Source organism: Sinocyclocheilus rhinocerous, unplaced genomic scaffold (assembly GCF_001515625.1).
Source record: "Sinocyclocheilus rhinocerous isolate Xijiao unplaced genomic scaffold, SAMN03320098_v1.1 scaffold345, whole genome shotgun sequence".
NCBI lineage: Eukaryota > Metazoa > Chordata > Actinopteri > Cypriniformes > Cyprinidae > Sinocyclocheilus > Sinocyclocheilus rhinocerous.
In genome coordinates, this window is record NW_015630020.1 from 380068 (window position 1) to 392618 (window position 12551).

The 12551-nt window shown below is 37.5% G+C and overlaps 1 protein-coding gene across 4 annotated transcripts in view; it reads right to left on the reverse strand.

Moving 5' to 3' along the window:
• Positions 1-560: 560 nt before the first annotated feature.
• Positions 561-12551, reverse strand: part of qkib (QKI, KH domain containing, RNA binding b) — a 113429-nt gene continuing 101438 nt past the window's right edge. For 3 of the 4 annotated variants that reach the window (XM_016551596.1, XM_016551595.1, XM_016551593.1), the window contains one exon: positions 8866-9304. In XM_016551596.1, the coding sequence (XP_016407082.1) occupies positions 9201-9304 (104 nt within the window). In that variant the 3' untranslated portion in view covers positions 8866-9200. Of the gene's footprint in view, positions 1921-6952; positions 7031-8865; positions 9305-12551 lie in introns of those variants that run through there. The other variant, XM_016551594.1, reaches the window with a different exon arrangement.

Here is a 12551-nt window from a genome sequence, read left to right on the forward strand (position 1 = left end):
TGTTTACACTGTAAAATTAACACCTTACTTACATTCGTACATCTTCACATTGTTGTTTCTGATGAGATAATTAGCCAGAGATTTCAGTCAGCCAGCGCGCGCGGTGACGAAACAGCGTGTTTCAGCGGTGACTCATCTGAACGCTGATTGGTCTTTGTATTCATAAACTCAACATAATCGTATGGGATTGGCTATAATGTGCAGTGCTTTAAAAACGTGCGTGTCTCTGGCTCTGTGCCAGCCAGCGAACGCAGATTTGAATTTAGCTGCTGGGGATGTCTTTTTTTATATGCATAGTTTAGATTTTGTAAATTAGCTGTATTAGTTTAAGTTATTATTACTTAATCAAAACAACCCAACTACAGTTTGATTGATATTACTTGGAATGCGCAATAAAAAAAAAAAACGTGATTTCTGAAAAAAATAAAATAAAAATGAAGTTATCGTTTTTGCAAATGAACTCTTCATATATTCTCTGAAAACTCTTTATCATACACAAACTTATAATTCGTATATATATATATACATATTAAGATATTTAGATATTTTTTACTGTAAAAGAAGACAAACATACTGATTAAAAGAAAGTTTTGTTTGGCACTGAATACTGTATATCCTATATACCATCTGTAATACCATACTGATATTACAATGCATTAAACGTCAACATAAAGTGCAAATTAATTCAAGTACTGTGAGCAAAATACCCACAATTCTGAAGGATGAAGGCAACAAATAGACCTTGACTCCTGGCGTCAGTTTGACAGTAATCGTGTGGTGTGAAAGGCCTTGATTTGATCGCTGTGTAATACTGGGACGGAGCGTTGAGCTGCTCCACCCGAAACAAGTGATACGTCACTTATGTGGTTCCTAAAGGGAAAGCTGTGTGTACTGACCTGGACTACATTTCCCAAATCCATCGTAAACCTATGCAGATCTACGTAGACTCACGATGCTTTTGGGAAATGTAGTCCTGGTCTGCTCATTCGCCACTCATGATGCCATTCATATTGAACATGAGAACTATGATAAGGCAAAGGCACTTGAATGATATTTCCCTCTCAACCCCATCGGTTCTACGAAAGGGTTGTTTTGGTCATCCACGTCTACATCCAATTACAGAAAACTGGATTGTTTTCACTTCATAAAGGGTTCGGTATTGTGTGTGTCTTTTTTTTTCTGTTCTCTTCACAATATTCGACAATATAAAATAGCGAGTTGTAAAAAATATACGTTCTCTGGAGGATAACAAAAGTGTTGTTCCTGTACATGTTTTCTTTCATCACTCTTTGAACATTTATCTACAAATTTCATACATTTGTACAGCAGATAGGCAAGCATGGCTTATACATCCTCAGAGAGGCTTGTTCACAGAAAAGTGTCGGATTGTTCCGGAAGGGAAATACTCTTCTTTTTAATGTATTTTCAGCTGAAATGCTTCTCAAATGGCCCGTCGTGACACGTGACGAGCCGCGGTCGTAGTGCGAGAGGTACATCATCCACACCGTCATGCAGTACATTCAGACTCATTACCGTAACTGCAGGATTACTCTAGCGACGGGTTGGGGTGCGATGAAGGGCAGTCCGTTTCCTCAACAGTGTCGTCGTTGAGCTGGAGGCTTTTGCACAGCAACCTGGGAGGTCTGGCTTTGATTTAGAGGGTGCGGGGCAAATCATTATTGCTTATTGCTTACAAAGAGTGCAGATCTACAGCGGCTGGAACGTCCGGGCATCTGCCGCCCGCGTCCAACGAGCGAGGTTTAGGGAAGCTGTATATCCACTGCCTGTGACAGCTCTTAGATACTCTTTTTGTCTTTCATTCATTCATTTTAGGGCAGAGGTGTGATCTGCAGGCAGGTAATGGGCAGGTCGTCATTGGGTGGAGAGGTCAGAAGGTCAGGGGTTAGTTGCCAGTGGTGGCTGAGTGGGTTAGAGAGACAAACGAACAGAAAAGGGGGAGGGCAACAAGGAAAGGAGGAAAGAAACAAAAGATAGAGGAGATTAGTTTCAGCTAGTGAAAGCAGGATGACAATATGAAAATTATTTATAAACCGATCACAAGTAGGCTCTTGATTCAGTCGAGTCTCCCCACAGCACAGCTTTTATATCTCAGCAGCGTTGAGCTAAGACATAAAACGGTTAAAGTGGATGATATAGTGAGAAAAGGCAGGAAAATACTTTACGCAAGGTAATAAAACGCTTTTCAGTCAAACGTGTTATTATTCCAGATATGTTTTTATTCTGCTGAATTGAAGTGTAATATAGTGTATATTTATATTTTTATATATTTAACCCAGCTTAATATTTTAATTGAATGTGAATTCGTTAATTTATAATTAAGCCTTTTGTAGGTTTCCCCGAAACTAATGGTGGTGTTTGTAAACGGATTTATCGCACAACTCTCTATAAATGTATATACAGGATATATAGTATATCTAACTTTATTTACATATATACAGTACACTCATGTGACGTTATATATACTTAAAAGCAAATAAGTTTTTTTTTTTCTCGCCAAAAAGTTACTATATTGTCGATCAGCTATTTATATAAAGTTGGATATGAGTATGTCCACACTAGTATGTCACATACTAGTATACTCATGTAGGGTGATATATTCTATATAGCAAATCTGTCGCAAAACGTAAATTATATTATCGTCCAACTCTAATATGCTCAATGCGAACATTAAGACACGATATTAAGAGATTCTAAACATTAACATCACGATTTTCTGTAAAGCTGCTCTGAAACAACGTGTATCGTGAAAAGCGCTATGCAAATAAATTTGGCTTGAATTGAAAGTTTGACTTGAATGTTTTATGAGGGCGGGACTTACTGTTTGTCTGACCAATTGAAAACAGGGGGAGTGTTCGGCAAGCCAATTTGAAAACAATCATTTATGCAATTTGTTTTTGTGACGCTATTCATGAAAAAATGACTTCAGCTTTAACTAATTTCTCTTTAAGATGCTCTTCAACAGTTGTTTAGTCATGACAGTAACAGCCATTGCGAAAGAGTTCACAATAATGTTCGCAATGCATACACGTATGAAATCAAGCTTGTGTATTCAAAAGCTTTTGGTTTACGTACTTGCGTAGAGTATGTTTCAAGTCAAAATAATAACTCTGGCTGTGGGTCGACTGAATGTGAGAGCCGTGGAAGAACTGTTGGTCTTCATCTTTGTAAAATGGTAAAATCATGAGGTAAAAGCATGATTTTACACACAGCATGAGGAACAGCTTATCCTGACAGGTCACGTGTTAAGAAGGAAGAAATCAAGAGAGAAAACACTTAGAAAATTCAAAGGAATACAACTGTGGCAAATGTGTCTAATGGTTAGTAGCAGTCAAGTGAATGGACAGACTGAAGGTACGGTCACAGTAGGCTTTAAGCATGACAGGATATGACGTCACGCTCTAGGCTAGCGGGATTCAGTTAAAGCATTCAAATTCATTGAATTCAGTTCAATTCAAATGTTGGGTTTGGATCTGATTAGTGATCTCTGCTTCATGATCTTCGCAATTTCCAACACAATCTCATGGTAATTCGTAGCGATTTTATGTTTTGGCAAATTAGTGGCTAATTTGTATAATTTCTTTATGATCTGTTCAGACGGTATGTGAGCAGATGTTTAGTGGTGGAATTAGTGGCCTTCATGCTTTTTTCCCCTAAAAATCCTATACTCTAAAAAATGCTGGGTTAAATACAAACCAGTGCTGGGTAAAATAGGGACAAACCCAGCAATTGGGTTGTTTTGACCCAGCGGTTGGGTTAAATGTTTAACCCAACCTTCTGGGTAGTAACCCAACCGCTGGGTCAAAACCCAGCACTGGTTTGTATTTAACCCAGCATTTTTTAGAGTGTAGGTTTCCATATGATTCACATTGTACAGATTCATACAAAATCGCCACCTCGTAAAACATTTTCCAGTGAGATCGGGTTAAACTCGAACCACAACATTGCAAATCACGCAGCTGTGGAGTTTGAAAAAGTTTCATTGATTTGCATTGAGCCAATCTGAGGTTTAGACCCTCTATTGCGCAAACGTCTTTCTTTTCGCTTTATGACTTCAGATGAGTTCACCGACCCTAAACTTCGTAGTAAAAGAGAGAACTTCCAAGCATATGCTGAATGAATGGGAGCAGCGAGTCTAGTGTGACCAACCGTGAGAGAGGCAGCTGCTAATGAAATGAGAGGAGAGGACAGTCAGTGAAGGCCACAGTGATACCTGACTGCTATTAAGCACTAGAGCTCTTAAGAGGTTCCAGCATTAAGCCGAGAGTTATGATGGAAATGGAAGATCAATGTTTTTCTTAGTAAGAATTGAGTCAGAAATAATTTAGGGCCAGAACAACTGCTGTTTTTTTTTTTTTTACTCAATAAAAATGTTTATTGCCTTTTGAAATTCTTTTTTCTTCTATTTACAACAACATCAAAATCTTGGCCTTAATGATACAAAGCAACACTACAAGGAATTTTCTAGCATAATAGCCATGGAAATTCAAGCGGTGGGACTTTTAGCCATTACCAGACTACTGACAAATCACAGGACACATAATATAAAATGCTTTTGCATATAAACATTGAAAAAGTCCTGTCATTCATATATAAAGCCCTAACATATATCCAAAAATATAGGCAATTTTCTAACATGGTGCTATAAAGCTGCTATGATGCATATTTTTCTTTCCTACAAATAGCCCTCTATAATACCATTGCTATCTCTTCCAAAATACAAGTAAAATTTGACAATTCAAATACATTCCTGCTTTATATATTTTTAGATATATATATATTTATATATATTTTAAAAGCCACAAGTAAATACTATTTTCTTTTCGACAACAGAAATAAAAAGAAGCTTACAGTAAAACATAAAAAATGTATGCATCAAGTGGAGTTTTTTTTTCTTTTTTCTTAAATGCATTTATACTCTGACACGATCACATCCACAGAGTGGCGCCGACATTATCGTCCACTCGGCAGTGGTCAACCGTAAGACTCGACAGATTCGTTTCAGGTTCATGGTCTGAGGTTTGATGTAGGTTTCACTTTTTTCAACATGTCTACTCGTGAAGAGCAGAGGAGATGAAGGTTTCTGACATATTCAGTGCAAAATAAAAGGCTTGTGCCACATAGAATCTCTTTATCAAATGAGGCAAATATTGACAGATGGAAATAATAAAAATAATAATAATAATAATAAAATAAGTAAACAGCTGAAATAAAAAAGTGATTCGTGTGGTCCAGTACAAATGCACAGATTGGAAATCTGGAAGCTCTGTGCAAATGGGTTCTCAAAAGTAGATTTTCTTCAAAGCAGTAGTTCCGTTATATAAAAACATGTATAGCACAAAAAGGATATGAAAAACAAAACATTAAAAGAGAGGAAGCAATCTCAGTATCTGATCTGCTTGATATCTGTAGTCATTTTGCCAGCTTAAGCAAACATCTATAACTGTAACACACGCATACACACAAATACACAATGTCTAACCTGCGCAAGCTGAATTTATATGCAACTAGATGCATGTGAACAGGGAAATATTAGAGGGTTTTTGCAATACTGAGAGTTGATTTTGTAATTGTTTCATAGTGATGAGGTGATTATTGCACCATGGATGCTTTGTCAAATCATTACGCATCTTAATGTACTCATTAAAGTTATCATTCGTGATTATTGTGATTATTTTGAACATGTGGTGGGGACAAAATCTAATTTAAACCTAGAAATAATTTTGGCTAAACGAAGAAATGTTATGAAAGACTGAAGCTTAAGGTGCTTTTAAAATCACGCTGGAGAACATGATCAGGTCTTACATAGACTTGCGGAGTTCAATGAACTTGAGCGGTGCTGACAAACCAAATATTTTTTACATTCGTTTTAATTTGTCAAGTCAACTTTATACTCAAATGTTTAATCTGAATACATAAGTTGTATCTTTTTATGACATAAATATGGCCTTTTCACTAATGGTCTCCATTCATCAGACCATTCATTTTTCGAAAAAAATAAAAAATTTTTTTTAATAACTAATTGACATCACAAAATGCACTTCAATTAGGTCAGTTGGGGGTACAGAAAATATCAATACTATTCATACAAAACTGCATACTATTCAGATTTTCATAACTGCCAATCACATCTGCATTAGAAGATAACATCTTATTACATCAATATTTAAATACACCTTAACTAATTAATTAATAAACATTAAAATGGTTTAATTAATCAGGCTGTATCCAAAAAATATTCCAATTACGTATTACGCTTGTTGATAGTGACACAGATTTAGTGAAGGCACAATTTCCATTCTTTAAAGCCAAAGTGTCTCATTTCTAGTGTAATCGAACAGAACGGCATAAAATAATGACTGCATATATTTTAACACTGACAAAATGATACACTTCAGCTTTAAAGATCTCCTAATGGCATTTTTCTGTTTTGAAAAGCCTATAACCTATTGATAGTGAATGTGGATTTTAACACACATTATAGCTATCGCTGGGATTTTGATTTGTATATCCACACTACATGTAATTACAAACAGTCACTTTAGCTCATTTGGAAAGGACACATTCATGATCTTTTCAAATGACTCCCAAATGTTTCAAGAGTCAATATATAAAAAGCCTGTTTAGTGTTTGCATAACTAGAGAAAACTATTGAGCGTAATGGGGTGAATAAAGCTCCATTATTTGTCATCAACATCATGCTGAAACCATAAGGTCATCAAAATAATGGAATGAAGTCAACCACTCCACCTGCGCAGGAAAGACCACGTGTGTGTGTGTGTGTGTGTGTGTGTGTGTGCGCGAACTGAAGGGTTTAAAACAAACACACCATATTAAACAGCAAGGTGTACCGAACTGCACATGCTTCACAACAGATCAGGACCAACAGTGAGTTGCTACTGGTAATGAGTAGAAGCACATGAACTAAACTAACCTCTGTCTGCGGTCACTACCCTTTGGTAAGGATGGACGCGCATTTCGTGCCTTCGAACTTTAGTTGTCACTGCACCTGCTTGGATTGCAATAACATCACCAGAAAACAGATCAGTCAAACCTCACAGTCTCCAAATCATCCCGAATGTGTTTGACAAACGCAAATCATTTAAATTATACAAGTTAAGGCACAAATAATCCTTTCCCCCCCCCCATATGTAAATATCTCAACACGTGTTTGTACAAAATTCAAACATGGTTTCATTTATCCTCAGTGGATCCGTGGGTTTTTGCGTAGCTTGGATACAGTATGACAGACAGGAGTGCACACTCTCAACGGGAAGCTTTACTAGTCACGTAATCTTGCGCTGGAGCGACAGTGTCTTTAAATATAATACTGATAAAGTCACTCTCCGAGAGAGAACAACATTTAGGCACATCTGCTGGAGTACAAAAAAAGGAGAATAGAAATGTACGGCAATGAATTAAGTGATTAGTAAAGCAGAACAATGGCGTAGCAGTCAGCCGCACAGTCCAGGGGAAATATGTGGGAGTATGGAAGCATACGCATGGCATTACAAGTACAGCCGCTGTGGGCTCTGGGAATAGCCAGTGTAAATGAACAGGAGTGTGTCTGACTGACTGCTAGGCCAGATTCATGCTCTGAACAAACATCACTCAAAACCAACAAGGCAGCTGTGAAACGAAAGCGTGTGAATGTTAACACTCAGATCGGATGAGGGGCTCAGTGAGGATCCTGGGAAACGCATTTAGCCTTTCGTGGGGAATAAAGGAAGGGAAGGGGAAATTATGGGCAGGACTGACGGTCCTCGGGGAAACAACACACACCAGAGTCAGACGGAGCATGTTTTAGGACAGTTGGTGAGGCGATGGCACTGGGAGAATCGCAATAAATTTGTAATGTTTTAAAAAAGTAGCCTATGCTTGCTACATTTATTTGATCACAAATACGATAAAAACAGTAACATTGTCATTTATTCCTGTGATGATCTACTGAATTGTCAGAATCATTACTACAGTCTTCGGTGTCACACGATGCTTCAGAAATTGTTCGAATAACAAACAAAACAGTTTTTATAATTATCAATGTTGAAAACAGTTGTGCTGCTTAAAATGTTCGTTTTCAGGATTTTTTTTTTTGATGAATAGAGAACAGCATTTATTTGAAACCGAAACCTTTTGTAATGTGATAAATGTTTTTGCTGTCACTTTTGTTGCAGTTTAATTTAAAGAAATTTCTTTAAAAAAAAAACAAATCTTACTGACCCCCAACATTTGAATGGTTGTGTATGTCTGGATCATATTTCAACCAAAAATCAAAAGACAAATATTTGATGCTTATACAATAAAATAAAGCTTTTCTTTGTATTAAGATCTTTTGCAAAGTAAGACAATTAAGCATAATTCCCCATATTGTCATTACATATGGGTGTTTTGATTTAGCTTTTTTCTTTTTTAATAATTCTTAGCATTTTAATTCTAAATACTTTTACTAGAGCTGTAATACTGCAGTGCAATACTATTATAATTGCTTATTTCTTTGCAAAACAGAAGTGAGAAAAATATTTTTACATGTGTAGGGTTTGATGAAAACTTTCCATTCAGTAAATATGACTGAATTCAGATGGTTTATGCACTTCATATCAACACTTTGGGTTTTGGGTTCCAAACATGTAGTTAAAAGGCTTTGATAACTCTGTAAAAAATATTATAAGCCAATATCCTCACTGTTTGATTATATATTGTGACTATGCCATTTTAGATTTTAAGCCAAAATGCCCCACCATAGTGCATTAAACTGTCCTAAAACTGCTCGATGAACAGCCTGGCTTTCAACAGATGCCCCATCTCAAATAGTTTCCCTCCCAATTTGAGCCCCACTGTCCCCTCACCATCCTCATGTTGCCCCTCATCCTGATGCGGCCCGCTCAGACTGAGGGATGGGGGTCATCCAGAAAGGCTTGTGCAGCAGTTTGGGGCTCAGTGCTTTGTCTCCCTCATCATTGAACAACACATAAAAAACTAAAACATCACATTACAGATAAAAACAAAAGTACAAAACCAAAAAAAACAACAACAGAAAAACAAAAACCATGATTCAAAGAAACAGACAGAATGAAAGAGGCCGGGGAGTCCAGCCATTCCGATAAGAGGGAGGCGGGGCAGGGGGCGTGTCTGCGGTGTGAGGGAGGGGCTTGTCGGTCGGGGCGGGGGAGAGAGGGGGCACTTTAAAAGGGAGGCCGACCGGTTGGCTCTCCGCGCTGGACTGTGATGGGAATGTGACAGGTCTGAAAGCCCAGGTAGAGGGGCAGCTCTTCGGCCTTTGAGGATGCTGTATAGGTCACACAAGAGAGAAGACAGGGTGAAAACCTCCCCTCAGCTCTCCCACCCCCAAAACATCCTATCTGTTACGGGACGTTCACACACACGACGATTATATCACTGGAGGCTGCCAGTGGCTCTGCTTCACTGGTTCTGCCTTAATTAACCAAATGAGAAAAAAAAAAAAATGTGCACGGCTATTATGATTATTATGGTAATCAGCACCAAAAGCAGGTTTTTCATTGAGTCTTCTGCAAGAATCGTGATACAATCAGACAACACCAAAGCCTGTCACTTTCTTCTTAGAACTTTCTTAACTTCTAATCTAAGTTTTGTGAATCCAGCCTTTTTTTTTTGTTAAAATCTAAATGTAATATTATAAACTGGGAAGTTCCTAATGGTTCTGGTGGGGTGTCCATAGCTTCTAAAAAAAGTTCATCACAAATGCAATTTACTGGCTGTAAAAATAAGTTGGCATCATTATTTGGCAAGGTTTTTAAATTTCAGCAGTGCATACAGTAATTACGTAAATGTATTTGTAGTATACTTAGCATGAAGTAAATGTATTTCAGATGCATTTCAGTTTATTTTTCACTAGGGAACTGGTAACATTTATGTCTCAATCTTGTGCCTCACATTACTGCTGATTTGCATAAAGATGAACTTTTCTCAACGTTGCTGTATCGCTGGACACACCCACACCAGTTGCTGTCAATCACGTCGCTGGAAATCACCAACTGTCACTGTAAATAACTGACTTCTAGTTGCTGCAAACCGCTGTATGTGTGAACGTGTTGTAGCGACCTACCCTCCACCCCAGAAACATCCACCCACAGACAGTGTAAGGCTGGTACAGTCCTATAAGATCCTTGCTGCGAACCATCCTGCTTGAGACGAGCTCAATAAACATGCTTATTGGACAGGAGCTAAACCCTACTTCATCTGCTCTAATTGGACACGCTGCTCTTGGCATTGGGATGGGCTATTTGTCGCTGCTCAACTTAACACCGTGCCTTTGGGAGAAGCCAGTGTTAAACTGGCAGAATGCTGTTGGTAACATGATATTCATAATCGGCTTTTCTCAAGTGCTTTAATGAAGCCATACAGCTTGTGTGGAGTGGAGAGGACAGGACTTTTGAGAGAGAGCGCTCTCATTATTCATATAAAAAGCCAGTAGAGCACTTAAAAGCCAAATCATTTATGCAAACATTTCTTAAAAGGATTTTTTCCCCCTTTTTTTGTCATGAGGGAGGACTTTTTATGACGCTAAATGGATTAAGTGGAAAATACTTGATGCATTGTTGTTTGCTCTTTTATATTATTGCCTATTACTTGCTTCAGTGACAGCAGAGGCTGGTGATGCTGGTGGTCCTAATGGGGGAAACCAGAGGCTTTTCGTTGGAGTAGGAGGGCAGGATTTGTATGTTGGGGGCTATTTAAGAGGAATGGCATAGGGTAGGGGTGGGCGGTATGACTCAAATCATACAATACAGCATGAGACTTTTTATATAATGGTACAGCAATATATTATAGTATACTTTATGAAAATGAAAGGTACTTCATCTTGTTGATATTTTCTCTTTTTATATGGAACTTCATGTATGCAAACAAAAAGATCAGGGGCCGGATTCACTAAATGTTATTAGGAATAAAATTGGTCTAAAGAATAAAGATAAAAATATTTTGCATTTCCATACATTAGAATTAGAATTCATGAAAAGAAGGTTCTTAAAAAAAAAACTATTCCTTAAAATAGTTCACCCAAAAATAAAAATTACAAAAAAAAAATGTATGCATCCTCAGGCTATCCAATATGTAGACAAGTTTGTTTCTGTATTACAACAGATTTGGATAAATTTATCATTACGTCACTTGTTCACCAGTGGATCCTCTGCAGTGAATGGGTGCCGTCAGAATGAGAGTCCAAACAGCTGATAAAAACACCACAATAATCCACACAACTCCAGTCCATCAGTTAACATCTTGTGAAGTGAAAAGCTGTGTGTTTTTGAGAAACAAATCCATCATAAAAGCCTTTTATCATTAAATCTTCACTTCTGGCCAAAACACCAGTCCAATAATCCATAATATGGTTTCCTCCATTGAAAAATTCCCATCCCCTGTTGTCCTCTCACATCAAATTGTGTTTTCACTTTTAAACTGTGCCTGATCTGTGCATATTTCTCTTCTGATTCAGACATGATGACTTTTTCAGTGGAGAAAGCAATATTGTGGATAGAGGACTCAAATTTAACCGGAAGCAACAATTTGAAGTCAAAAGTGTCTTAATAATAGATTTGTTTCATTCAGCTTTTCACTTCACAAGATGTTAATTGATGGACTAGAGTGGTGTGGATCGATTGTGGATTATTGTGGTGTTTTTATCAGCTGTTTGGACTCTCATTCTGACGGCACCCATTCACTGCAGAGGATCCATTGGTGAGCAAGTGACGTAATGCTACATTTCTCAAAATCTGTTCTGAAGAAACAAACCCATCAACATCTTAGATGGGATAAGGGTGAGTACATTTTCAGCGAATTTTCGTTTTTGGTGAACTATTCTTGTGGAATTTGAAACCCTCAAATGTAAGATATTTAATGAGAGTGCAGGAAAGATGGAGCGCAAATGAATGCAACTGACCATCTTGAGAGAGGGTCTTTAGAAAAGTGCTGAACGGCAGTCAAACCAGTTAAATAACAGCATGCATGCTTATTATGATTGTGGTAATCTGCAGGCAGTGCCAAAAGTTGTCCTTTGAGGTGTTTTTCATTGAGTTGATTATTGAGTCTTCTGTATGAATCACCATACAATCAGATGACACCACAGCCTGTCTTCTCAGGATGTTCGGTCAGACTTTATATTAAGTGGCCTTAATTACTATATACTTAATTAAAAAAATAAGTACAATGTACTTATTCTTTTCATATAGCATTGCAAAACACGGTAACACTTTATTTTAAGGTGTCCTTGTTACACGTTACATGTACTTACTATTACAATAAATTATTCATAATTACATGCAAGTAACCCTAAACCAAACCCTAATCCTAATCCTAACCCTAACCATATAGTAAGTACATGTAGTTAATTAATATTACTTAGTACTTAAATGTATAATTACACTGTAATAAGGACACATTAAAATGAAGTGTAACCCAAAACACTTTTGCTGCTATGAGGTGGGATACAGGTAAGGTTAGGGACAGGTTTGGTGGCATGGGTACGTTTTTAGGGTGGGTTATGTTGTAAGGGATGG